Here is a 25,659-nt window from a genome sequence, read left to right as displayed (position 1 = left end):
TGTAACTTTTTGAGACAGGCTTTATCCACCCCTAATGCCTTTGAGATTTGTTCTGTGTATCAATAGTCCATTCCTTTTTATTGCTGAGCAGTAAATATCCCAATATATTAATGTGGTTTGTTTACTCGGTCACCCATTGAAAGACATTAGGGCTGTTTCCAGTGTGGATCAACTATGAATAAAGCTGCTATATTGGCGGGGGGGAAAGCTGCTATATTGGGAGGCCGATGCAGGTGGATCATGAGGTCAGGAGTTTGAGACCAGCCTGGCCAATATGGTGAAACTCTGTCTCTACTAAAAATACAGAAATTAGCTGGGCGTGGTGATGTGTGCTTGTAGTCCCAGCTGCTCGGGAGGGTGAGGCAGGAGAATTGCTTGAACCTGGGAGGCGGAGGTTGCAGTGAGCCGAGATCACGCTATTGCACTCCAGCCTCGGTGACAGAGCAAGACTCCATCTCGAAAAAAAGCTGCTATCATGTGGGCATATTCATCTCTGTTGGATAAATACCTTGGAGAGAGTTTTCTAGGTCATACGTAATTGCGTGCTTAACTTTAGAAAAAAGTGTCAAAATGTTTTCCGGGATGGTTATTTTGCGTTCCCACCATCAGTGGAAAAGAGTTCTAACTGTTCTGCACCCCCTCAGTACTTCGGATTGTCAATTTTTTTTTATATTGCCCATTCTAAAATATGTGGATAGTGGCGCCTCATGATGGTTTTAATTTGCATTTTCCTATTGTCTAATGATGTCGAACATCTATTCATGTGCTTATTTAACATCTTTATATCCTCTCTGGTGCAGTGTCTGTTCATGATTTTTTTTTTAAGTGCGTTGTTGGTTTTCTTATTGTTGAGTTTGAAGAGTTCTTTATATATTCTGAATACAAGTCTTTCGTTGAGTATGTGATTTGCAACTATTTTCTTTCTGTCTGTAGCTGTTTTTTCCATTTTCTTAACATTGTCTTTTACAGAACAAAAGTTTTTGTTTATGATAAAGTCCAGTTTGTCAATCGTTTTCTTTTGTAACTCATGGTTTTGGTGTCCAGCCTAAGAACTCTTTGCCTAAACTGAGGTCATGAAGATTTTCTCCTACTTTTCTCTACAGGTTTTATCATTTTACATTTCTTTTAGATATATGATCCATTTTGAGCTAATTTTTGTATAAGGTGTGATGTTTAGGTTGAAGTTCTCTTTTTGTATATGAATGTTCATTATTCAGACATTGTTGGCTCTAGGAATCTATACATGTGTTAAAACTCATAAAGCTGTACATCAATGAACGAGTCAATTTTACTTTATGTTACTTTATTATTATTAATTTTTTTTTTTTGAGAGGGAGTCTCGTTCTATCACCCAGGCTGGAGTGCAGTGGCGTGATCTCAGCTCACTGCAACCTCCACCTCCCTGGTTTAAGTGATTCTCCTGCCTCAGCCTCCCAAGTAGCTGGGACTACAGGCTTGCACCACCACGCCCGGCTAATTTTTGTATTTTTTGTAGAGGCGGGGTTTCCCATGTTGGCCTGGCTGGCCTCGAACTCCTGACCACAGGTGACCCACTCGCCTTGGCCTCCCAAAGTGTTGGGATTACAGGCGTGAGCCACCACGCCTGGTCAATTTTATGTTACTTAAAAAAAAAAATTTTCTTTTGAGACAGGCTGTCACTGTATCAGCAAGGCTGGAATGCAGTAGCCCAGTCAGCTCACTGTAACCCTGAACTCCTGAGCTCAAACGATCATTCCACCTCAGCCTCCCTAGTCGCTAGGACTACAGGCATGCACCACTTTACCTTGGTAATTTTGTTTTATTTATTTTGTTGAGACAGGATCTCACTGTGTTGCCCAGGCTGGTCTCAAACTCCTGGCCTTAAGTGATCTTCCTGCTTCACCCTCCCAAAGTTCTGGGATTTACAGTCGTGGGCCACAGCACTCTGCCAAAAAAGTCATTAAAAAAAGAAAAAGTTATTTCTAAAGTGCTTAGAACAGAACCTGAAAAACAGTAAGTTTTCAACAAGCGTTTGTTACTTAAATACCTGGCTTTCCTAGGCAAGCCACCCTCCTATTATAAAATAAGCACCCATGGGTGGCTACTGACAGATCAGGAGTCTTTGGGTTTTGTGCCTGGTATGGGATCACATTCTAAGTCATGTCCCCAGATGCTACTGTGCAAGCAGAAAAGAAGCAAGGGGGAGATTTGGACTGTCCTGCACAGTTCCCAGTAAGAAGGCGGGGTGGAAAGGCAGATAGTGGTGGATGGGTCCAGGTGAACCTGCAGGCGCCTTTGGAGGGAGGCATCCCATAGTCGATCAGAGCCCCACTCCAGAATCAGACAAAACCTGGTTCAAACCCTGCCTCAAGTGTTCAACCAGTCTCTGTGGCCTGAGGAAATTATTACATCCCTGAACTTTGGTTTTGTCCTCTGTGAAAAATAGGTCTTTAAAGTGCCCATAAAGGGTTAGGAGGATTGAATGAAATAATGCCTGTCAGAAGCACAGGACTGTTGCCAGCTCATTGTTAGCACCCAATAACATGCTACATTTTCTTGCTATTGTTTGCAATAAAGAGACTGGCAGGATGCACCCTTAATGTGAACGGTGAGTTCTTTTGTTGTGGGTTTCAGGTCCTAATATTGTATTCTAAAAACGTTCAAAGTTACAGCAAATTGAAAATGGCTGCTCAGCAAGTGGTGCTGATGAGAATCAGGATGCTTTTTCTTTCTTTTGGCTTAGCCATAGTTTCTGTTTTCTACAGCAGACATATATTACGTCGATAATTATAAATAAATATGGAGGAGAGGATAAGGAAAAAAAGGTTCAACAGAGCAGGACCAGGGGCAGAGCCCTGTGGTGCAAAGCCACCACTTCCCACTTTCAGTCCTGGACTTTAGAAACTTTTAGAGCCTTTAGAAACAGCCTCTCATCTAATCAGAAATTCTTGGCCAGGCGCAGTGGCTCAAGCCTGTAATCCCAGCACTTTGGGAGGCTGAGGTGGGCAGATCACTTGAGTCAGGAGTTCGAGACAAGCTGGCCAACGTGGTGAAATCCCATCTCTACTAAAAAGACAAAAATTAGTCGGGCGTGGTGGCAGGTGCCTGTAATCCCAGCTACTCAGGAGCCTAAGGCAGGAGAATCGCTTGAACTTGGGAGGTAGAGGTTGCAGCGAGCTAATATCAGGCCGCTGCACTCCAGCCTGGGCGATAGAGCAAGACTCTGCCTCAAACAAACAAAAACAGCAACAAAATTCTTCCAGCCGTTGAGCCATTTCACCCACATATCACCCCGTGTCCACAGGATGTCAGAAGAGGTTTTGCTGTGTGCCTTGCTTAAGTCCAGACACGAGGAGCTTGTGGCACCCCCATCCCTAACCAAATAAGTCCATCAACGGGGAAAATCAGAGCAACCCAGACTGATCTGTTCTTAGTTGTTTCTGATCATGTCTTTCCTTGACACGTACTTACAAATGTGTCAAGGTGGTGGAAAGGGTATGGATTCTGGAGTCAGATGTTCTGGGTTTGAATCCCACTCGCATTTCTCCACTGTGTGACTTTGGGAGAGTTGCCTGGCCTCTCTGAGCCTCACTGTAAAAAGAGAATAGTAAAGCTCGTGTCACAGGCTTCTTTTTGACAACTTAAACAGTGGGTAGGCTGGACGCCGTGGCTCACGTCTGTAATCCTACAACATTGGGAGGCCAAGGTGGGCGGATCGCTTGAGCCCAGGAGTTTGAGACCAGTCTGGGCAACATAAGAACCTCATCTCTACTAAAAACACAAAAAAATTAGCCAGGTGTGGTGGCATGTGCCTGTAGTCCCAGCTACTTGGGAGGCTGAGGTTGGAGGATCACCTGAGCCCAAAAAGTCGAGGCTACAGTGAGCCGAGATCACACCACTGCACTCCAGCTGCTTGGGTGACGGGAGTTAAAAAAAAAAAAAAAAGCAGCAACCAGGTTTCTTTAAGGACAAGGCAGGGGATTCCTATCTTTGTGCCCCAGTGCCTGGCACAGAAGGGTACCATCAATCCACCCCACCCCACCCTGATACATATGCCTCACATCTTCTTGCTCACATCTCTGCCACCTGCCTCTCCCCACACTTCTCCATAATTCTCACCAACTCTCTCTCCACATATGCTTCTCCCCAGTGCTTACCTCTGCCCTCTCATTTCGCCCCACCCTGCCTTCCTGGCTTAGGGTGACAGGCCCCATTCTTCATTCCCATTCTGTGTCTCTAGTGTCCATGAGCTGCTGTGCAGCCTGTGGCCTGCTCCATGGCCTTCATCGGAACAGGGAGATGGAGGGGGAGAGTGATGCAGGGGCGGCAACTCATTTACCCAGGCACTTGTTAGCAGTTTCATTAGTTCCAAGGGCTCCATAGAAAGCCCTTAGCTGTGACTCAGCCTGTGCCATCCATCAGAGAGGGGGGTGGAAGTGACAGCAGAGAGAGAAGAAAACAGGAAAATGACCCACTCCTGCCTTTCTGCTGCTTCCCAGAGAGAATGAGGCCAAGCCAGTTGGGTGGCAGCGATGGGCAGGGAGAGGTAGCACATACACCTCTATCTGCCCTGTCCAGTCCCCATGCTGGCAGTCCTCACAACAGTCTGCTCTGCATCCCTCCTACTTCAGGCCAACATGGTCTACTGGACCATCACCTCCAATCACCCAGGGCTGCAGCCACACACCCTCCCACTCACCCATCACTGAAACACCACAGGGAGGAGAGAAGGTGACTGGTGGGAACCCCAGAGTCACCGACTCAGGAAGAAGGGAAGCAGAATGAAGACGTTTCTTCCTGTTTCTGCCTCATCCTTCCACAAGGGTCTCATCCCACTGCCAATCATCAAAATAACTTCCAGGTAGACTAAAGAGTTAAATGTAAAAATACATCAAACTATGGAAAAACAGGAAGCAGAATCATCAGACCTCTTGTGGAAAGAGAGCTTTATGAGCGTAAAAGCCCTGGAAGAAATCACAAAGAGAAAGGTCAACAGCCTTGCCCGTACAAGCGTTAAAATGGGTGTGCATGTCATAAAAGTGTAACTGAAAGCACAGATCAGACCACCTCTCTTTGCCAGGCTAACTCTAATTTATCCTCAGTTCAGCTCCCCGGGGAAGCTTACCTGACCACTTCACCTGCTTTGGGTTAGCTGTCACCCCTGAGTACTCCAGGGCACTCAACTCTGTCTCAGAGCAGAGTTGAAACCATGTTGTGATTTCTTTATATTTCCATCCCCATGAACCATAGGCACCTTGACATTTTATTGTTTTGATAATCTCCATGGCCAGCACACAGAGATATTGAACACAAAGTAGAACTCAGTATAACTCAATAACTTTTTTTTCTTTTTAGTGACTGTTACATTTTCTGGTTATCTTGCTTTTTTTTTCTTTTTGAGACATAGTCTTACTCTGTCATCCAGGCTGGAGTACAGTGGTGCCATCTTGGATCACTGCAACCTCCACCTCCTGGGTTCAAGCGATTCTCCTGTCTCAGTCTTCTGAGTAGTTGGAACTACAGGCGCCCACCACCATGCGTGGCTAATTTTTGTATTTTTAGTAGAGATGGGTTTTCACCATTTTGGCCAGGCTGGTCTTGAACTCTTGACCACAGGTGATCTGCCTGCCTCGGCCTCCCAAAGTGCTGGGATTATAGGTGTGAGCCACCACGCCTGGCCTCAAGCAATCCTCTTGTCTCAGCCTCCCAAATAGCTGGGATTACAGGCACACACCACTGTGCCTGGCTTCTAATTTTTTTTTGAGGAACTGGCATACCATTTTCCACAGCTGTTGCCCCATTTCACATTCTCAGCAGCAATGCACAAGGATTCCAATTTCTTCACATCCTCGCCAATATTTCAAATATTTTTGGTTAATTTTTAATCTTTTGCTTTAAATATATTTTTGCCAAAACTTTGTAGCTGTAGATTCAAGCTCATTCTAATTAAGGAACATGTCTACCATATACACTACTGGAAAGTCCTAACTGGCAAACCACACAGTCAAAACCAATTTACTTTCTATTGGGAAAGGTCTACATTTGTTTTATACATGTTTCCACAAAAACCATCTCACTTCTCAATTTTAAGTCAGACACAGCTGTGCCACAAATTTGCTGCCTGAATGAAATAAAATATCGCCAGTCCCAGTATTTCTTCCTAATGCTCTCTTAGCTTTACTTTCCAGGGGTTCTCTCTCAGGATTGATGGATTACCTGACAGTAGTGAGATGCAAGAGGTGAGGTCTCTACAAGCAAAAATTGTTTCAAATTGTCCCTTTAGTTGGCAACCCAGGAAGTTTTTATACTTAGGTATATTGCACCACATTAATACCTAAGATGTGTAAGAAATTCATCTTTCTTTTATAAGTGGGAGAATGATAACTGTGAAGAGGGATGTGAAAATAAAACTCCAAAAGAGAATGGAGGAAAAAAAATAGTGAAGATGGGTGGGTGCGGTAGCTCACACCTGTAATCCCAGCACTTTGGGAGGCCAAGGTGGGTGGATCATTTGAGGTCAGGAGTTTGAGACCAGCCTGGCCAACGTGGTGGAACCCCGTCTTTACTAAAAAGACAAAAATTAGCTGGGTGGTAGTAGCGTGTGCCTGTAATCCTAGCTACTTGGGAGGCTGAGGCAGAATTGCTTGAGCCTGGGAGGCGGAGATTGTGGTGAGCTGAGATTGTGCCACTGCACTCCAGTTTGGGTGACAGAGTGAGATCCGTCTCAAAAAAAAACGAAGTTAGTGAAGTTGACTCTCTTAAAAGTACATGTGCTCGGCTGGGTGAATGGCTCACATCTGTAATCCCAGCATTTTGGGAGGCTGAGGTGGGAGGCTCACTTGAGCCCAGGAGGTTGAGCCTGCGACTGCACTCCAGCCTGGGTGACACAGCAAGACTCCATCTCAAGAAGACCCAAACAAACTTATGTGCCCACATACCTCCTGGAGAATCTTCGTTTACCTTTAGGGGTGTCTGTACCCCAGTTTAAAGAATGCTGCTGTAATTCATCATCCCCACAACCAGATATTATTAATTATTATTATATGCAATCTGTGTTTGCTTAGTGTTCACCGATTTCTTTGTTCACCATTCTTGGAGATCTGCTTTTAGTTATTCTTTTTCTTCCTCTTGAAGTATGTCATCTTCTTGAAGTAAAGTAAGTCCCCTTTAGAACTGCCTTTGGTGAGGCTCTGTTGATAGTAAACTCAATTTGTTTTCTGAAAATATTTTAAAAGTTGTCTTAATTTCAAAATTCAAATTTTGTATTCTTTATTTTTTATTTTAATATAAAGTAATATTTTAAATAACATAGCATAGAGGGGAAAAAAAAATTCTAAACTTTATGAGTCATCTCAAGAGATAATCTGCATCTTCCACATGTTCTCAAACTGCATACAAATTGTAGGTGATATAGCCCTAACTTACCTGTCCACACTGACTCTACTGGCTTTGGGAACTCCACAGTTTTGCAATTCCCAAAAATAAAGCAATAAGGAACAAATCTCCGTGGTTTTCTAAGTAGGTTTCAGTAAGAGCAGGTCAATACATTTTCCCAAATACTTATCTGTAAAGGAATTTAATTTTTTTTTTTTTTCTGAGACAGAATCTCGCTCTGTTGCCCAGGCTAGAGTGCACTGGCACGATCTCAGCTCACTGCAACCTCCACCTCCTGGGTTCAAACGATTCTCCTGCCTTAGACTGCTGAGTAGCTGGGATTACAGGCGACCGCCACCTACCATGCCTGGCTAATTTTTGTATTTTTAGTAGAGATGGGGTTTCACCATGTTGGCCAGGCTGGTCTGGAACTCATGACCTCAAGTGATCCACCCGCCTCAGCCTCCCACAGTGCTGAGATTACAGATGTGAGCCACCATGCCCAGCCAGAATTTAGTTTCAAAATGGTATGCATAACTCAAAATGATCTCTTGTAAGTGATGAAACTGGTTTCCTTATCTAAGCATTGGTGATATTAATATGGATTCCTGACAAGTAATTCTTATACTTAGTAAGTATTCAAAATTTTGTTGAATGAATAAAATAATAAATGTATTTATATTAATTTACACGAGTTAGAATAGTCAACTCCCTCAATGTCAGGAAAAAAAATCCATTCATTTTGCTAAATAAAGAAAAGATAGGGAGAAGTACACACCACCTACAAACTCAAGAGTAATGTTTCTTTAGCCTCACGGAAAGTATTTTGAAGCTAGGCAGCCTGGTTTCAGGCCTTGATTACACCAACACTGGGCTGGGACTTCTTCCTTAGCTGAAAGTACCTTTGGGCTGCTAGGGGCAGGAGGCAGAAGTGAAGAGGAGGGAGGTGTCAAGTCCCTTTACCATTCTGCTTCATACAAAGCAATCTACTTTTATTTGTTAAATATATTGGACTCCAAGATCTTGCTTCAAAGAAAAAAAAGTTTGAAAACCACTGGATTAGAGACTCTAAGGTCTAAAAAGACTTCTATATTGTGTGTATTTAAATCACATGTCTTTGATATTGATTCAACTAAATTTTCAATATGTTGTCAGTCTAAAGTTTCTGAGAAGATTTTTAAAAACAACCTATTTCCGCAAAGATCAAAGTGGAAATAGGAAGTGTCTCAAAACTTTGCAAAGTCAGGATACGAGTTGTACTGAAGAGAAAACAAAAGAAAGAAACTGAAATAAAACAGATGACACAACTTTTTCAAATGTCACATTTAATGTTTTCACCACTGTACTTCAAATCTACATTGTACAAAGTGACCAGAAAGTGTGCCACGGTAATTGACCAACCTCTGAGATTGTACCTTTCACACCAGTGTCTTCTTGGGCTCTTTTGATACTAAACACGTTTCTCATTCAAGTGAATTGAAATGCTTCAGTTGGGTTGATTCTCAGGAGCCTCATAAAAAAAAAACAAAGATATTGCACCATCTTTGTTTAGTAATTCAATGTTTGTTTCTTTCACAGCAAATAATTACTTCATTGAAGTTAAAACTTCCAAACATAACTTATTAATAGTCTTCAAATTCAGCTCAGATCACTCAAGTTGAAAATACTCTGCTAAATACAGATAACTTACAATAACTTTAACAGTTAATTGTCCATAACACACACCAAGGTTTTTTCCTAGACCAATTTTAAGACGATCCATTAGTATTCCTTGTACAGGTGAAAAATGATCTTCAATTTTCTTGTCTTTTATTTTAATATAAAAGTTGGAAGGGACATTCAAGTTTCAAGTCTCCACACTGAACTTAAAAAAAAAAATAGTCATCATCAGCATGTGGAGGTAAACAAGCCAAGTTGTATAACTCCAGGAGGTAGAGGCCTTCGATTTGTATTCATATGTACATATGCACAGAAGAATTCAGTGTTCCAACAGAAAAAAAGAACTTGTCAAAAAGTAATAAGTTATTTACTACTGTGACATTTCAAGACTCCCACAGCTTTGCCTAAGGACACAAACACATTTGACATAATTCCCTATGTGCCTTTTTTGTGGCTTAAATTTTTTTTGATTTGTTTTTGTCTTTTATTATTTTTTTTACTGTCCAGTGCAGGAAAAGTCTCACAAAATTTCACAGACCTAAAATGTGCAAGCTAGTTCTCTTTCTATACAGCAATGTTGGGATTCTTTTGAAATTAGCCCAGAAATGAATTATTTACACACATGAAAGATGCATGCTTGGGGTTCTTTTATGTAAGAAAGAGCAGAAAACTTCTAATAAAATAGATTAAATATATATATATATATTTATACTGGGTAAGGAAAACAAAAGTTTAGTCTCTCCTAGTCACAAACTCATTCTCTCTACCCACAACATTGGATTTTAGACAGCACACATCACCATCACGGCTCTAATGAGAAGCTAATTATAGGGCTTGATCATTAGGTGGCATGCCCCTCTTCCCTACCCTCCCCCCAGGTGCAGCCACGATCAGCTCATGTGGCTCCATGATTGGTCGCAGGCAAGGTTTCTAGATTCTTTAGTTTTAGAAAACCCCAAATCTTTAGGAATGGCTCAAATATCAAAATGTATGACTGTCCTTTGTGTGTGTGTGTGTGTGTGTGTGTGTGTGTGTGTGAACAATCTCACTTCATTTTAGAAAAGAAAAACAAAACAAAAACATAAAACCCCAAACTCCCAAATTTGGTTCAATTCTCTTTTGTTCTGAGGTGAGCCACAACAGCTGCACTAAATTCATAAAACATGTGCAACTCTGGGTAAAATATTTTTCTTCTAAAAGCACAACCACTTTACAAGATTAAAAGTCTAGTAACATTTCTAAATATTATTCATATCATACAAGTAGTGGTTGTTAATTTAAAACTTCATTAGTAAAATTACAGTACAAGCATGATTAACCTCCAGAATTGCAAATCCCAGACTCCAGTGGAAAGCTACATTACATCTTCAGTAGTACATTATCTTCCACCATTACTCCCACACCAGAGGAGATGGGGGCATCTCAGATGGCTGAGCAACAGTGGAACTGGAAGAAAACAGAGATGGAGAAATTAGTTATCATGTCACAATGGACAAAAGGACAAAAGGGTAATTCACTACTACCTGTTTTCCTCTCTTCCTCTGAAAACATTAAGTCCACTTCTGGATTTTTATTTGTTTCTTTGAAGTTGAATTTGCTCTAAGTTGCTTGTTTATGGACCTGTTATCTATGGAAAGGCAATCTGGTATAGTGGCTAATATGCAGGCTGGAAAACAACATGTCATTTACTAGTTGTATGGCACTGAGCAAGTGCCTTAATCTCTTCTCATTTGGAAAGGAATGATGCTGTTTACCTCATAGGATACTGTGATGAATAAATGATAATAGATGTGAAGTGTTTTTCCACAGTGCCTACTTGAAAGTGTAAAGTAAATGTAGGTATTACAAGTAATAATTTCAATAATCAATCAGGAAAATAACCTTAAGGGATGTAGAATTTTCCATTTAAAAGTAGCCTCTCAAAATACAGTGGCCTATTTTGAATGGGCCTTATAAGCATTCTTTTATCAAGTATTAATGGAGAAGTATAGGTAATCATTTAGCATTGGTTATCCACAGATCTGTTATTGGCCTTTTCTTATGTCTAAGGTTGCTAATGAGATCACAAACTTGAGAGGGAAAAGTATAACCCCTTGTTTCCCCAAGGCCCAGGATCATTTGCACCTAAGCCGTTCAACTGCCTAACTGACTGGGTCACTGACTCTTAGGGGAAAATAGTAAAACAAAGTAATTTAAAACCACAGATAAATAAAAATGCAACTTAACTCTTTCTTCCAATAGAAAAATACATGGAAGAAATGAAAGTCACCCGATTTTACAAACTTTAAGCATAAAATCTTGACTGCGGTCCAACAAATCCAATGATTTTTTAATATGATTAAAGGGAAAGAGCATCAGGGAGAGAGAAAAAGGAGAGGAGAAAGGCAGCAGGGAAGATACAGACTGTCACCACTCAGATCCGAATCCACCCTTTGTCCTGCTTTGTGATACTGGAGCCAGACCCTGTTCATGGTTCCCCTTTTCCACCTAGCTTAATGTTAGCTTTTGTCAACACAGGGTGCTGGAAGGGCATTTGCAAGGCTGTAGCATCAGGAAGCAGTCTCCCTTCCTTGGTTTGTTGTGCTTTTTTTTGGCCATGTGGAGGGCTCAGCTTTGGTCCACCCGAACTCTCCTGGCAGGCGGTCTTTGATGGACCAGTTCTGCCCACACCTGCTGGCACACTTCCTCTTCCACACCACCCTCGTGCTGTGTGTTCCTGTTCCTGTGGCAGCCATACCCTCTCCAAAGAGGTCCTTAAATGGAGGAACCTCTTCTAAATTCTTAGTTTTCTTAATTTCCTTCTTGTTTACTCTCCCTCAGTCTACAGGGAGTGGCTGCTTTCTGCATTTGCTACTTCAGCAGCCTTCAGAATCCTCTTTTATGCCTTTTAGCAGTTGATCACCTTTCCTTGTTAACAATTCTTATTACTGAATTTTCTCCACTCATATTATAGGGAAATGGTTTATTTCTCCTGACTAGACCCTGATCAATATATAAGGAATTAAGGAAAAAGAGATCAAGAGAAGGAAAGGACAGAAAGACAAGGAGAATGACGCCTGGTAACTTCCAACATAAGTTCATAGCTCTACCATAAGCCTTTTGACTTCTCCTCTAAATAGGCTACACCAGCAGTCCACCTGCACATACAAAAATTATTTTCTTGCTTGCAGTTATTACTAGGGAGTGGGAATGGTAGTGGGAACTGAGATGACCACGTCTAACTCCAGGACAGGTGGCCATAATACTAATGCTGCAGTAGGATCGCCACGTATGTGATGAGGCAGCACAATGGTCATCTGGGGAAAAAACTGCTAAAGCAACCACAGTCAACTGGCACCAGTGTAAAATGTGATGTTTATGGTGTTTTTTTTTTTTTTTTTTTTTTTGAGATGGAGTTTTGCTCTTGTTGCCTAGGCTGGAGTGCAATGGTGTGATCTTGGCTCACTGCAACCTCTGCCTCTTGGGTTCAAGTGATTCTCCTGCCTCAGCCTCCTGAGTAGCTGGGATTACAGGCATGCACCACCATGCCTGGCTAATTTTGTATTTTTAGTAGAAACGAGGTTTCTCCATGTTAGTCAGGCCGGTCTCAAACTCCAGACCTCAGGTGATCTGTCTGCCTTGGCTTCCCAAAGTGCTGGGATTACAGGCATGAGCTACTGCACCCAGCCCAGATGCTTACAGTTTTAATACACTTTTGACTAAAGCCAAACCTCGTAACAGAAACTTTCTGTTGCACCTTTTATCTATGTTATCTAAATAAAAACAGAAATATGCTGAATAATGAAGTAACACTGGCATCCTTTTAATTCTAACAAGAATGTTAGAAATACATATAGTTACCTAATAAAGCTCTTAAAAGCAGCAGACTGAGGGTTGATGCAGAGAGGCACTCTGTTTCCTTTCTGCTGTTCCAAAATGAACTGATGAATAATTTCTGTGGAGAAAACAAACATCACACAATCCATGACAATTTGCAAGCCCGGGAGCAGTGAATTCTCAGCTAACTCTAGCTAGCATCTGACAAGCATTTCCTACTGATTTAGTTGAATCAAACACACACATCATCTATCAAGCAGAATTCAGCTGAACTTCCTAAAACTAAAATGACAGCTGTTGCTAAATATAAGCAAGAAACGTACTGGTGGCATTACGCAGACTGCAACCCCATCAGTGGGAAGAGTAAAATGGTCTCTAAATTTGAGAGACACGTCACAGGTTTGGCATTATTTCTAAGTTTTGCTGGCAATTATTGCCTTTTTGAAGATCACTTAAAGACCTCAGTTTGTATCTAGGTGTATAGTTTCAGGTGGTTACTTTGGGGACTACCCTCTCTCTTGTAAAATGTCCTACAGTAGACACTAAAATCACTCAGAAGTTTGGATGTCATTACTCCCACTGTATCCCAATAGGAGATCCTGCCACAAAATTTTATGAGTACACTATCAGAAATTCCCTTCTCTTATCATCCAAGGAATAATTCCCTCAGTAAATGTTTATGCTTTATGGAACTTTGTATGTTATATAAAGAAGTTCAATACGTTTGAATCAATGAGATGACATTGAGTGAATACATATTAAACATATTTTGAGTCATACTCACTAAATAAACTTTGAAAATAAGAACAAAATATTCACTCATCTCCCCAACCTTCCCCTGGATATAATATTAATTATGATTTGTTATGCCCTGGACACATAGCTATATGCAAGGTTGTGAAATAAACATAGAGGGGAGCTTTGGTTACCATTCAGATCTCAGCTCTTCATGGCCACCTAATGGAAAATGTTACTAGGCATATTGCCTGGCCAAAGGCCAAAACAGATACTCACCTTTAACCTGTCGGACAGAACTGAGGTTCTTCTCAAAAGTGTCATCAAATTTGGGATTGGTAACAGGCTCAAAGTCACTGGTATAAACTCTTCCAGTAGAGGTGGAAAAGCAACATTTACACATACATGTGTGATATCGTAGTCGCCCTTCATCTAGGTAGGGGTGGGCTAAGGCATCCTTAGCGGATATTCTTTTGGACTGAAATCAAATTAGAGACCAGCACATCAACACTACAGATAAATACAACTGTTCACATAGGATCTTTCAAAAGACACATTAACTGCTTTACACAGCATATATATAATTTATAGTACATCCCATCTAAAGAGGGATAATTGAATTTAGAGGTGGGTCACATAGTAGCAGAGGGAGTGTATGATTTAGGACAACTACTGTTATTATCTACCATCATAAAGTACTTAGAAGTGCCTTGCTTCTAAAATTCTGAGAAGTTACTACATTGAAATAGATGTATGCAGGGTCAAAAATCACAAATATCATGACATTTATGTAGTACTTTGAAGGGGTTACGTTTACCTTTTAAATAACAGGCTATATTTTCTAAATATGTGTTAGCATCCAGAAGATGTGTTCACAGTGGCAATTTTCAAAGCTGCTTGAAATTTTTACTCTCTTAGAATACCAAATGGATGATGGCAAAAGCTGCTGGAGTTAGGCAGCAGATAGTGGTCTGATTGCCATGTTTTGAGATATAGCTCAGTCTGAATATCAGGAATCTAGTCTAGCTTTTTGTTTTCTGGCACTCTATTTCTTAAATTTTTTGTAGAGATGGGGTCTCACTGTGTTCTTGAATTTCTGGCCTCCAGTCTTGGCCTCCTGAAGTGCTGGGACTGCAGGCATGAGCTACTGCACCTAGTAATTTTCTGTCACTTTAGATCAGAATACTTAATACACGAGTTTTAAGTTTGCCTGAAAATCTAAACTTTTAACATTACTCCATGAAAAAAATTAAAGAAACTGTCCCTTCTTTTAGCTCAGTAGACATATGTGTACTACTGAAAGTAAATTTTAAAGATTTAAGCATGAACTCAATAGTACAGAGTAGGACAAAAACAAGAACACACACCTTGCCCTGATTCCAATATGACCAAGCACTTTACATTACACAATTTAAGAATGAAAACTACTTTTGTTCTCAAATAAACCAAAAACAACTGTTCTGGTCCCCAAATAATAATAAAATGTTTCTCATAAACCCGGATTCCCTAAAACACTTTTATCTCTGATTTTCGCTATGCTGATGTAAAAGGCATGTCATGACCTTTCAAGATAAGATAATCACAGAAGAAAGCAGGTGTTTATCTACCATGAACAGGCAAATGTATGCTTGATAACCTTGTTTTTTTTCTTTTCAATAAGTTTATGTTTTCTATTTGGTGATCTAGCTCTTTTGAAGTCTGACTTCCCTGCATTCTTAGCAAGTAAACTTTTTCCTTTTCTTTTTTTCTAAAAAAGTCGGAGTCCTTTGATAGCTATTCCTAGAGATTCCACTGGGATAGTGTTCCACTGTTTGAACCCAAAGGAACAAGCAGGCTGACAGTGTACGTGCCTGATCCTAGGCCCCTCTGAGCTCTTGGTTTCCCTTTCCTTCTATTTTTCATTAACTTCTGTTCATGAGTTTCAGGACACAACTTCAACAGTTTATCTTTCTGTTCCTTTAGGTTATATACAGTGATCATTCCAACAACATACTTGTCTGTAAGATGTTTCACACTTACACTGCTGTCCAGTTTCTCCAATAGCTTTGCATTCTGTGCTATAGATAAACATAAATGCTTTCTCTTTTTAAAAAAATCAGTTACCTGCTGGGTTATCTGCAGGACTTTTTGACATTTTCAATAATACTTTTACTCCAAAGAGCACAGAATAGGCAAAATATACAGTAAATAATGCCCACAGGTCTCGGCAGCATGTGGGACATTGTGGGGAACCTGTCATTGGTGCATCTGGCCTGCACATATGCCATTTTATTACCCTTTGTGGGGACACTTGCATGGGGGAATCTGGATATGCTTGGGGAAGATAGAATCACAGCTGAAGGAGGCTGGAGGGTCTTTTTTCCCTTGGGGATACTGAACAAACTGTGTGTTGTATGCCTACTTTTTGACAGTGACCTGTCACCGAGGTGAGGTCATTTATGTTGTTATGTTGGCACTCAGAGTTCCAGATTACGGATGTTCAGAGACAGAGAGAAAGAGAGAGAGAGAGAGAGAGAGAGTGTGTGTGTGTGTGTGTGTGTGTGTGTCTGTGTTTGTCTGTGTATGTGTATCTCACCACAGACACCTGCCTTTTAGACTCAATCAAGTAATTGAGTCAGCATTTCAGTCCAGGAGCAGACATGCCATGGCAGTAGACTGCTTAACCCAAGCTTGACAAAACAAGAATAACTAGTTACCTCAGACTAAATGGACTAAATAAATACACTGATTTAAATATGGTCAATGGTCTGTTCTTCATGGATATTTAAAAAGTGGCTCATGTCTGTAATCCCAGCACTTTGGGACGCTGAGGCGGGTGGAACACTTGAGGTCAGGAGTTCGAGACCAGCTTGGCCAACATAGTGAAATCCTGTTTTACCAAAATATAAAATAAATTAGCTGGGCGTGGTGGCACACATCTGTAATCCCAGGTACTTGGGAGGTTGAGGCAGGAGAATCTCTTGAACCCAGGAGGTGGAGGTTGCGGTGAGCCGAGATCATGCCACTGTACTCCAGCCTGGGCCACAGAGTGAGACCCTGACACACACACACACCTCATATCCTTCTTAATGTATTTCTGACTTTCAATTTAACAGGTTACAATGAGAAAAAAACTTTCTTTAAATGGTTTCTTGTTCTGATTGAACTCTCAGAACTGGAAATAAAAAAAAATCCTTAATATAGATCAAAAGCTAATAAAGCATCAGGCCAATTTAAAAATAATTCTGTAACAAAGTAACACTTATTGGCTTTGTTTATAACACAGTGATAAAAACGGTTATTTATTATGTAGTGTGCATTAAATAAATTAATTTCTTTCTTTTTGAGACAGGGTTTCACTCTGTCTCCCTTGCCAGGATGGAGTACAATGGTGAGCTCATGGCTTACTGTGGCCTTGGCCTTAACCTCCTGGGCTCAAGCCATCCCCCCACCTCAGCTTCCCGAGTAGCTGGAACTACAGGCAAGTGCTACCACGCCCAGCTAATTTAAAAAATTTTTAATTTTGTTAATCCCTAAGTTGCCCAGGCTGGTCTTAAGCTCCTGGGCTCAGAGGATTCTCCTGCCTCAGTCTCCTAAAGTGCTGGGATTACAAGTGTGAGTCACTGTGCCCTATGCTCAGCTTAATTTCTTTATTTTTAAATGACTGTGTAGTTACTTACATAGGTTCCATAAGAATATGTATTCTTCCTTATCAGATAAATCTTTCTCCTTAAATAAATCTTTATAACTACAACCACACCACAAATTTCATTTAATTAAGTGTGATAATCCCAGTGTAAAGGAATAAGGACATGTCACATGTAGAACTTGTGTACAAAAAACCTCCCAGAAAAATGGACTTACTACTTGCTCTATGGCTTAGGAAATTCCAGCCTTAAAGACTATAAACACTAACTTCCTGGCAGATTGGGAGCATTAATAAACACGGGCTCTCTAGGCTGGGTGCAGCGGCTCACGCCTGTAATCCCTGCACTTTGGGAGGCCAAGGCAGGTGGATAATCAGGTCAGGAGTTCGAGCCAGCCTGGCCAACATGGTGAAACCCCCATCTCTACTAAAAATATACAAATTAGCTGGACGTGGTGGCGCCTGCCTGTAATCCCAGCTACTCAGGAGGCTGAGGCAGGAGAATCGCTTGAACCTGGGAAGTGGAGGTTGCAGGGAGCCGAGATGGTGCCACTACTGCACTCCAGCCTGGGCAACAGAGCGAGACTCTGTCTCAAAAAACCAAACCAAACCAAAACAAAACATGGGATCTCAGAGAAAGAGAATGCCTTACAGCTCTAAACAGTGTATGCACACCTGATAAAGGTGAGTTACATGGTTCTTGGATCCACATCTAAATAGAAATAGAGAATAAAATATTTCTAACACATACAAGTAAATTTCAATCCTAGACCCTTTATAAAATCCTCTATGGGAAGGTAGAAATTACCTCTGAAGCCTGAATTTCACACAGCTCTAGTTTTGTTAACCATATAAATGGAGTTTGTTTTTTAACATATTGATCAACATATTCTGTTAGCTATGTAGATAAACTTGCCAAATAACATAAAATATCAAATGATAGTAAATTACTAGCTCAATAAAGCAAGTTATATGATTGAAATTGTCCTTAATGGTGGGAACTTGACCACAAGGAGAGACTGTGCGAGCAAGAACTGCCACTTTGTCAGGCCTATAGTATCACTAAGCACTTCACATACCACATGGTATGGTTTGGCTGTGTCCCCACCCAAATCTCATCTTGAATTCCCAGGTACTATGGGAGGGACCTGGTGGGAGGTAACTGAATCATGGAGGCAGGTCTTTCCTGTGCTGTTCTCGTGATAGTAAGTCTCATGAGATCTGACAGTATTAAAAAGGGGAGTTTCCCTGCATAAGCTCTGACTCTTTGCCTGCTGTCATCCATGTAAGACGTGACTTGCTCCTCCTCATCTTCCACCATGATTGTGAGGCTTCCCAGTCATGTGGGACTGTAAGTCCAATTAAACCTCTTTCTTTTGTAGATTGCCCAGTCTTGGGTATGTCTTTATCAGCAGCAAGAAAAAGGACTAATACACCACAGTAAAAAACAGAAAACAATAGCAAAAAACACCAAAATAAACACATAAGCAATCTAAATTGTACCCTGAGACATTACAAAAATAATTGGTTCTGGTCCCCCAAATAAACAAACCTTGACTGTTTCTCACCAACCAGGACTCTAACAGAATTATTTTTATCCCTAATCTTTGCTGTGCTGATGTCTGAAGGATTGTGAATTTGATATCTTCTGAGAAAGTTGCAGCTTTCTCACTACAAATGGACCAACGTAAACTTAATAACTCTGGTAATTTTGTGGTTGTTTTATCTTTTAACTCTCTGGTATTTTTTGTATTTGGTGACTTTGTATTCTCGGCAAGTTAAATTTTCTTTTCTAAATGCTTCCATTTGTAAGTCTTCTTTGACAATAGTTATTGGCATAGATGTGAATAATAAATATTCTTTGGATGAATGAATAAATGAAGAGCTGAACTTATAATTTGTAGTATGTTCCAGAAGAGTGAAGTCCAGAAAGGGTATTGGGAAAAGCTTCCATCTCAAAAACCCAGAGCAAACATTTTCTTATGGAATATAATGGTCAGATTTTTTTCAAATAATCTTAAAAAACTTTGTGTCCTGGCTGGGCGTGGTGGCTCACATCTGTAATCCCAGCACTTTGGGGGGCCGAGGCAAAAGGATCACTTGAGCCCAAGAGTTCAGACCAGCCTGAGCAATATAGTGAGACCTCTTCTCTACAAAATATTTAAAAATCAGCTGAGCATGTTTGTAGTCCCAGCTACTCAAGGGGCTGGGGTAGGAGGACTGCTTGGGGGGTTGAGGGTACGAGCTGAGATCACACCTCTGCACTCCAGCCTGGGTGACAGAGCAAGACCTTGTCTCAAAACAAACAAAAAATTATTTTGTCTTGATTTAACTTGGTGTCAAATTCCTTTTACAAATATTGAGATAAGAAATAAGAGATACATAAGATCCAGCTCCTTATCTCTTCGCCTAGATTCTTATGTGTTAATAATCAAACTTCTGTGTGATGAACGTGCATGATACATATGATACGGGGGACTGAAGTTTATGTTTTGAAAAGTAATTATTTACATTGCCAATCTATTCAAAACCACACTGTTTCTCTCGAACACATGTATTTGTAATTCGTTAAAATACATAAAACAAACACTACTTACTGGATCAAAGACCAACATCCTGCAAAGGAGATGAACAGCTTCATGTGTAGCCTGGCTAGACAGGGTATAGAGTACAGGAAGAGATGGCTGTGAAAAAATTAAAAATTCAAATATTTAAGTGAGTCTCTGTGTAAACAGCTATGGAATACAGCCAACTTATGACAAGGTAAGTACTCAGCTCAAAAGGCAATGTGTGTCTAAACTCAAAGAGAATGAGTTTTCCCTTCATTAACCAGTCTTCAAAAGCAACAATTGTTACTAACTTCCCGTAGCATTTTTACTTTTTTATTTTATTATTTATTTATTCTTTTGATATGGAATCTCGCTCTCTTGCCCCGGGTAGGGTGCAGTGGCGCCATCTGGGTTCACTGCAACCTCTGCCTTCCAGGTTCAAGCGATTCTTCTGTGGTCAGCCTCCTGAGTAGCTGGGATTACAGGTGTGTGCCACCACGCTCAGGTAATTTTTAGTAGAGATGGGGGTTTCACCATATTGGCCAGGTTGATCTCGAACCCCTGACCTCAAGTGATCTGCCTGCCTCGGCCTCCCAAAGTGCTGAAATTACATGTGTGAGCCACCACATCTGGCCCTATATATTTTTATATTGCATGGTTACCCACTATAGGGGAAAGCACAAAAGAGCCTATAAAAAAATGAAAACAAGTTGTAAATATGGCACTCCTGCTAGCCATCTTTTTTTTTTTTTTTTTTTAATAGGAGAAAAGGCATGCACATTTATTTATCATGGGTACATAGGAGGCTTCAAAATAAAGCCCCAAACCCCCAATGAGGTACAGAAGCTTGAGGTTATAGAAACAACGTGGGCTCGGAGCATGGCCAAAAATGGGTTTTAGCCTTACATCTTAAATGCTTTGGCAAGAATGATAATCAAACATGCCTAGAGGTAGGAGAGAAAAGATCGAAAGGTTTTAAAACCTGGGCCACCTGCAAAGCACGTAAACTATAAGCATGTGAACTATGTCTTATGACAACATTACCATAAAGGTGCTGAGATACTAGTCCTAAAGGAGCCAAAGGACATGCAAGAACATACAGATTCTTTAAGAAAGTACACCACTGGTTTTGATGGTTCAATCTGAATTGTCTTTAGCATTGATTTCTCACTCAATAATTGCCTTCGTAAGTGGTAGGCATATCCACATGGCCATATCTGACTTCCGTGAAGCAGAGAGGTGGCTTTAATGACCTGAGAAGCCATAGAGCTTATAAAGCTTCCATTTCACTGCTAGAAGCGTCAGGGGACAGAGCAGGTAAATGGCATCATTGCTCTGTCTCTCACACAAGTAAATTCTTTATATCTAATGTAAAAAAGGCAGAATTAAGGAAGGTGACAAAAAATGTTTAGACACTCCCTTTCTTCCAATGCTTAATATAACCTTTGGCAGAGAATTTTTTCCTCAAGCTTTGAAAGTTCTAGACTTATGGCCATATTATTATTGGCTTGACTTTCATACCACTTTAAAAAAAACAAACTAATCTCTTAGTGGGGTAAATGATTTTCCTAATGAGTTTTAGACCTGGTGTCTACTTATAACCTTTCTGTGGTCAGAAAGTTTGGTAGGTCAAAGCCTATGAAAATCAACTCAAATAACAATAAAGTCAAAGGCTAAGGCTGGATGCGGTGGCTTACATTTGTAATCCCAGCACTTTAGGAGGCTGAGGCAGAAGGACTGCTTGAGCCTGCAAGTTTGAGACCAGCCTGGGAAACACTGTGAGATGCCATCACTACAAAAAACTTAAAAATTAGCCAGGCCTAGTGGTACATGCCTGTAGTCCCAGCTACTCAGAAAGCTGAGGTGAGAGGATTGCTTGAGCCTGGGAGGTTGAGGCTGCAGTAAGCCGTGCTTATGCCACTGCACTCTAGCCTGGGTGACAGAATGAGATTCTAAAAACAAAAAAAAAGTCAAAGCCTAGCCTAAAGAAAACCTAACTTTGGGAGTAATGACCCCTGACCTTCACTAAGATTTGGAAAGTGAAGAGACTCAAGTGCTATAAACTATATTTTATCTGGATCTGATCTCTTCCCATTAGCTCTAAGTGCTGCTGCTGCTGCTTTCTCTTAAAGAAATAGGAGTCTTGCTATGTTGCCCAGGAAGGGCTCAAGCGATCATCCCACCTCAGCCTTCCGAGTAGCTGGGACCAAAGGCACGTGCCACTGTGCCCAGCTTCTCTAAATCCTTTTTACATCCTCTGTTTCTTCAGGGGTTCCCCATAAAACTTTGAACTTTTAGGATATAATCTCAGACTAGAGCAGCCTTTCATAGTTCCTGGGCTTCTTATTTTATATAACGCCCAGACTGCTTCACTACGATTATATTTGTGGGAAAACTAAAAGAGAGTTTTAAAACATATGTGTTTCTCTCATTTGAAAACAATTTAAAAGCCATCTGTGAACTGTGTGGTATCTTTATCTGGTCCTGATCTCTTCTGCAGACACTGCCTCATCATACCACTTTAGGGTCAGGGCATTTACATTTTGTTACTACATCATTAATGGTCTAATAACAAGAGAGCAGAACTTCAAAAAGGGGTGGGGTGGTGGGGGGAAGGCAGTCTGACTTATGTTTGGGAGAATTTGACCATCTCACCAACACTGCATTACTTTCAAGGCAAACTGGAAGGAAGTTTTACTTGCAAACCTCTTATATAAATTTCCTGTGGGTAGTCTGCCTTGTATTTTTTGGTTTGTCAGCAGATGAAAATTCAAAATATCACAGAAAGCTCCTGCCATTTGAGCACTGGAAGGCGAGAAACAGCAGCACGAACAGCAATATAAGCAGGTCTCATTGGGTCAAGCTCTCCACAACACCAGAAACAGGAGAAGCAGAACACTAAAAGGTTTCCTTGGACCTTGGTCATAGCCTCAGAATTCCGCTAGGACAACTATTAATGTCAAGAATTTTATATATCTTCCTCCTTCCAACAAAAGCCACGTAGGAAAATCCACCCCCCACCAAAACAAAACAAAACAAAAAAAAAACACCACCAAGAAGATACCTCAGAATCATCAGGAGGTAATTATTCATTATATATAAGTTTTCTTCAGGATCAAAGAGTAATAGAGATAAGATTAGATAGAGGTTCTAGCTTTGTCTCCTCACTAACTAATTAGATAAATCAACATGTCTTAACCTCGGTATCTTTAAGTATAAAATGAGGGTGTTGGACCATCTGATTTCTGAAGTTTACTTTAGTTCTAAAATTGTATGTCTTTTTTGTTGTTGTTGTTTTGAGACAGGGTCTTGCTCTATCACCCAGGCTGAAGTGCAGTGGTGTGATCTCAGCTCACCGCAGCCTCCACCTCCTGGGCTCAAGCAGTCTTGCTACCTTGGCCTCCCAGGTAGCTGGGACTACAGGTGCGCACCACCACACCCAGCTAAATTTTGTATTTTTGTAGAGACACGGTTTTGTCACGTTGCCCAGGCTGGTCTCAAAGTCCTGAGCTCAAGCCATTGGCCCTCCTCAGCCTCCCAAAGTGCTGTGATTTGTACAGGTGTGAGCCACTGCACCCAGCCTTGTGTGAGTCTTGATAAGATTACTTTGGATAAAAAAATTACATATATGCACAGAGCCCATACAGCATATTTGGCATTCAAGTATCTGTAGACCAACTCGCTATTCCTTGGTAATAAAAAGAGAAGTATTTCTTTTCTTTTTTTTTTTTAAGAGACAGAGTCTTGCTCTATTGCCCAGGCTGGAGTGTAGTGGCACGATCACAGCTCACTGCAGCCTTGAACTCCCAGCCTCAAGTGACCCTCCTACCTGAGCCTTCTGAGTAGCTGGGTAGGACTACAGGCATGTGCCACCACAGCTGGCTTTTTTTTTTCTTTTTTGAGACAGAGTCTTGCTCTGTCGTCCAGGCTGGAGTGCAGTGGTGTGATCTCAGCTCACTGCAACCTCCACTTTCCAGGTTCAAGCGATTCTCCTGCCTCAGACTCCAGAGCAGCTGGGATTACAGGCACCTGACACCATACCCGGCTAATTTTTTTGTATTTTTAGTAGAGCGGGGTTTCACCATGTTGCCCAGGCTGGTTTCGAACTCCCGAGCTCAGGCAATCTGCCCACATTGGACTCCCCAAGTGCTGGGATTACAGGTGTGAGCCACCACAGCCGGCCCTCACTAACTTTTTTAAAATTATTTTTTTAGAGAGACAGGGTCTCCCTATGTTGCCCAGGCTGATCTCAAACCCTTGGGCTCAAGAGATCCTACCATCTTGGCCTCCCAAAGTGCTAGGATTACAAGTGTAAGACACCACGCCCAGCCTAAGTATTTCTTGTTTAAAAATGTGTGAGTCTATAAAGCTCTGAAATTATCTATATTAGTCAAAATAAGGAGAGGTGGAGAGTGATGGGGGAGAGGCTTTAACTTATAACTTAATTTGCATGTATTTTACACAAGAATTTTGTTACTGTGTAAAGCGATTTGATATTCCAGAAAAATTTTTACTGTGAATAGCTGTCTTCTTTTTTACTAGCCTGTGCAGGTTGGCAGCCAAATTCCAGACAATTCGTACAATTGAATTGTCTCACCATAAACAGTTCTTTCCCTTCCACTCTCAAAATGAAACTACTCATCCTATTTTTGCGGTGAAGGTATGTCATAGCTTAGCAAAGGGAATACTGGAAGAAGTACTAGAAGACATGAGTTTGAATCCTATCCTTGCTATTACTAAACTTTGGTAAGTCACTCAGGCTTTGGCTTTCTCATCTGTTAAACTGCACCAGTACACACATCCTTACCTCCTAATATCATTGATACTCATTTAGAAACCACCCAATGTCAGGGCCTGGGTTAGTTATTGAAGTAATGAAGATGAAAAAGACTCCTCTAGTGGGCAAGGAAGACAGGCAAATAAGTAGTTCTATGTACCAGTGAATGGGGATAGAGAACAAATTAAAAGGCAGAATTTTTAAGACTTGAAGACAACTGGGTATGGAATGAGTGGCTAGAGAAAATAAAATTAGTGGATGTTAAGGCTACCTGAAAATTTAAATTTCTCCCTCCACCAAATTTCACCTTTCTTTATAGAAGCACACCCCAACAAATACAATAAACATAAAAGCATAATTTCAGCCTAGAACAGTCATATTACATACTTTCTCCTTTTCTATGTCAGTTTATTCATACCAATGCTTCTTCAGAAAGACAATCATTAAAATTTTAGTTTCTAGCATTGGCTCCACAGGAAAGATGAAGTGCTACAGATACTGCATTTCTAAGTTCACATTCTTCCCTCTAACTCTATAGCCATTAGGTTAAAACCATTTGGGCCAGGATATCAGCAACAAACAAGAAGTTTACATTTCTCTTAAGTGCAACAGAATCAATCTGAATAAGCAAAAAAAGTCAGAATGCTTAGAAATATGCCCTAGACTGGGCACAGTGGCTCATGCCTGTAATCATAACCCTTTGGGAGGCCAAGGTGGGAGAACTGCTTGAGCCCAGGAAGTCGAGACTAGGCAACTTAGGGAGATCCTGTCTCTTTGTTTTTGTGTTTTTGTTTTGTTTTGTTTTGTTTTGAGTCTCACTCTGTCACCCAGGCTAGAGTGCAGTGGCACGATCTTGGCTCACTGCAACCTCTGCCTCCCAGGTTCAAGCAATTCTCCTGCCTCAGTCTCCCGAGTAGCTGAATTACAGGTGCCCACCACCATGCCTGGCTAATTTTCTTTGTATTTTTAGTACAGACAGGCTTTCACTATGTTGACCAGGCTGGTCTTGAATTCCTGACCTCAACTGATTCGCCTGCCTTGGCCTCCCAAAGTGCTGGGATTACAGGTATGAGCCACCATGCCCAGCCGGGAGACTCTCTCTCTTAAAATAAAATAAAATAAAATAAAATATAATAAAATAAAAT

General features: G+C 41.0%; 1 protein-coding gene across 3 annotated transcripts in view; it reads right to left on the bottom strand.

Annotated features, from left to right (window-relative positions):
- Positions 1–3,553: 3,553 nt before the first annotated feature.
- Positions 3,554–25,659, bottom strand: part of NLK (nemo like kinase) — a 158,776-nt gene continuing 136,670 nt past the window's right edge. The window contains exons 8-12 of one of the 3 annotated variants that reach the window (XR_001888532.1): positions 19,786–19,872; positions 13,843–14,041; positions 12,853–12,946; positions 10,332–10,458; positions 3,554–3,570 (exon numbers count right to left, since the gene is read on the bottom strand). Coding sequence is in view for 1 of the 3 variants with exons in the window: in XM_017888902.1 (XP_017744391.1) it covers positions 10,404–10,458; positions 12,853–12,946; positions 13,843–14,041; positions 19,786–19,872 (435 nt within the window). In the remaining 2 variants the exon portion in view is untranslated. Of the gene's footprint in view, positions 3,571–8,661; positions 10,459–12,852; positions 12,947–13,842; positions 14,042–19,785; positions 19,873–25,659 lie in introns of those variants that run through there. The other 2 variants (XR_001888531.1, XM_017888902.1) reach the window with 2 other exon arrangements.

Source organism: Rhinopithecus bieti, unplaced genomic scaffold (assembly GCF_001698545.2).
Source record: "Rhinopithecus bieti isolate Rb0 unplaced genomic scaffold, ASM169854v2 scaffold_18477, whole genome shotgun sequence".
NCBI classification, from domain to species: domain Eukaryota; kingdom Metazoa; phylum Chordata; class Mammalia; order Primates; family Cercopithecidae; genus Rhinopithecus; species Rhinopithecus bieti.
Note: the sequence above shows the minus strand (reverse complement) of the source record. Positions and strands in the feature narration are given on the sequence as shown.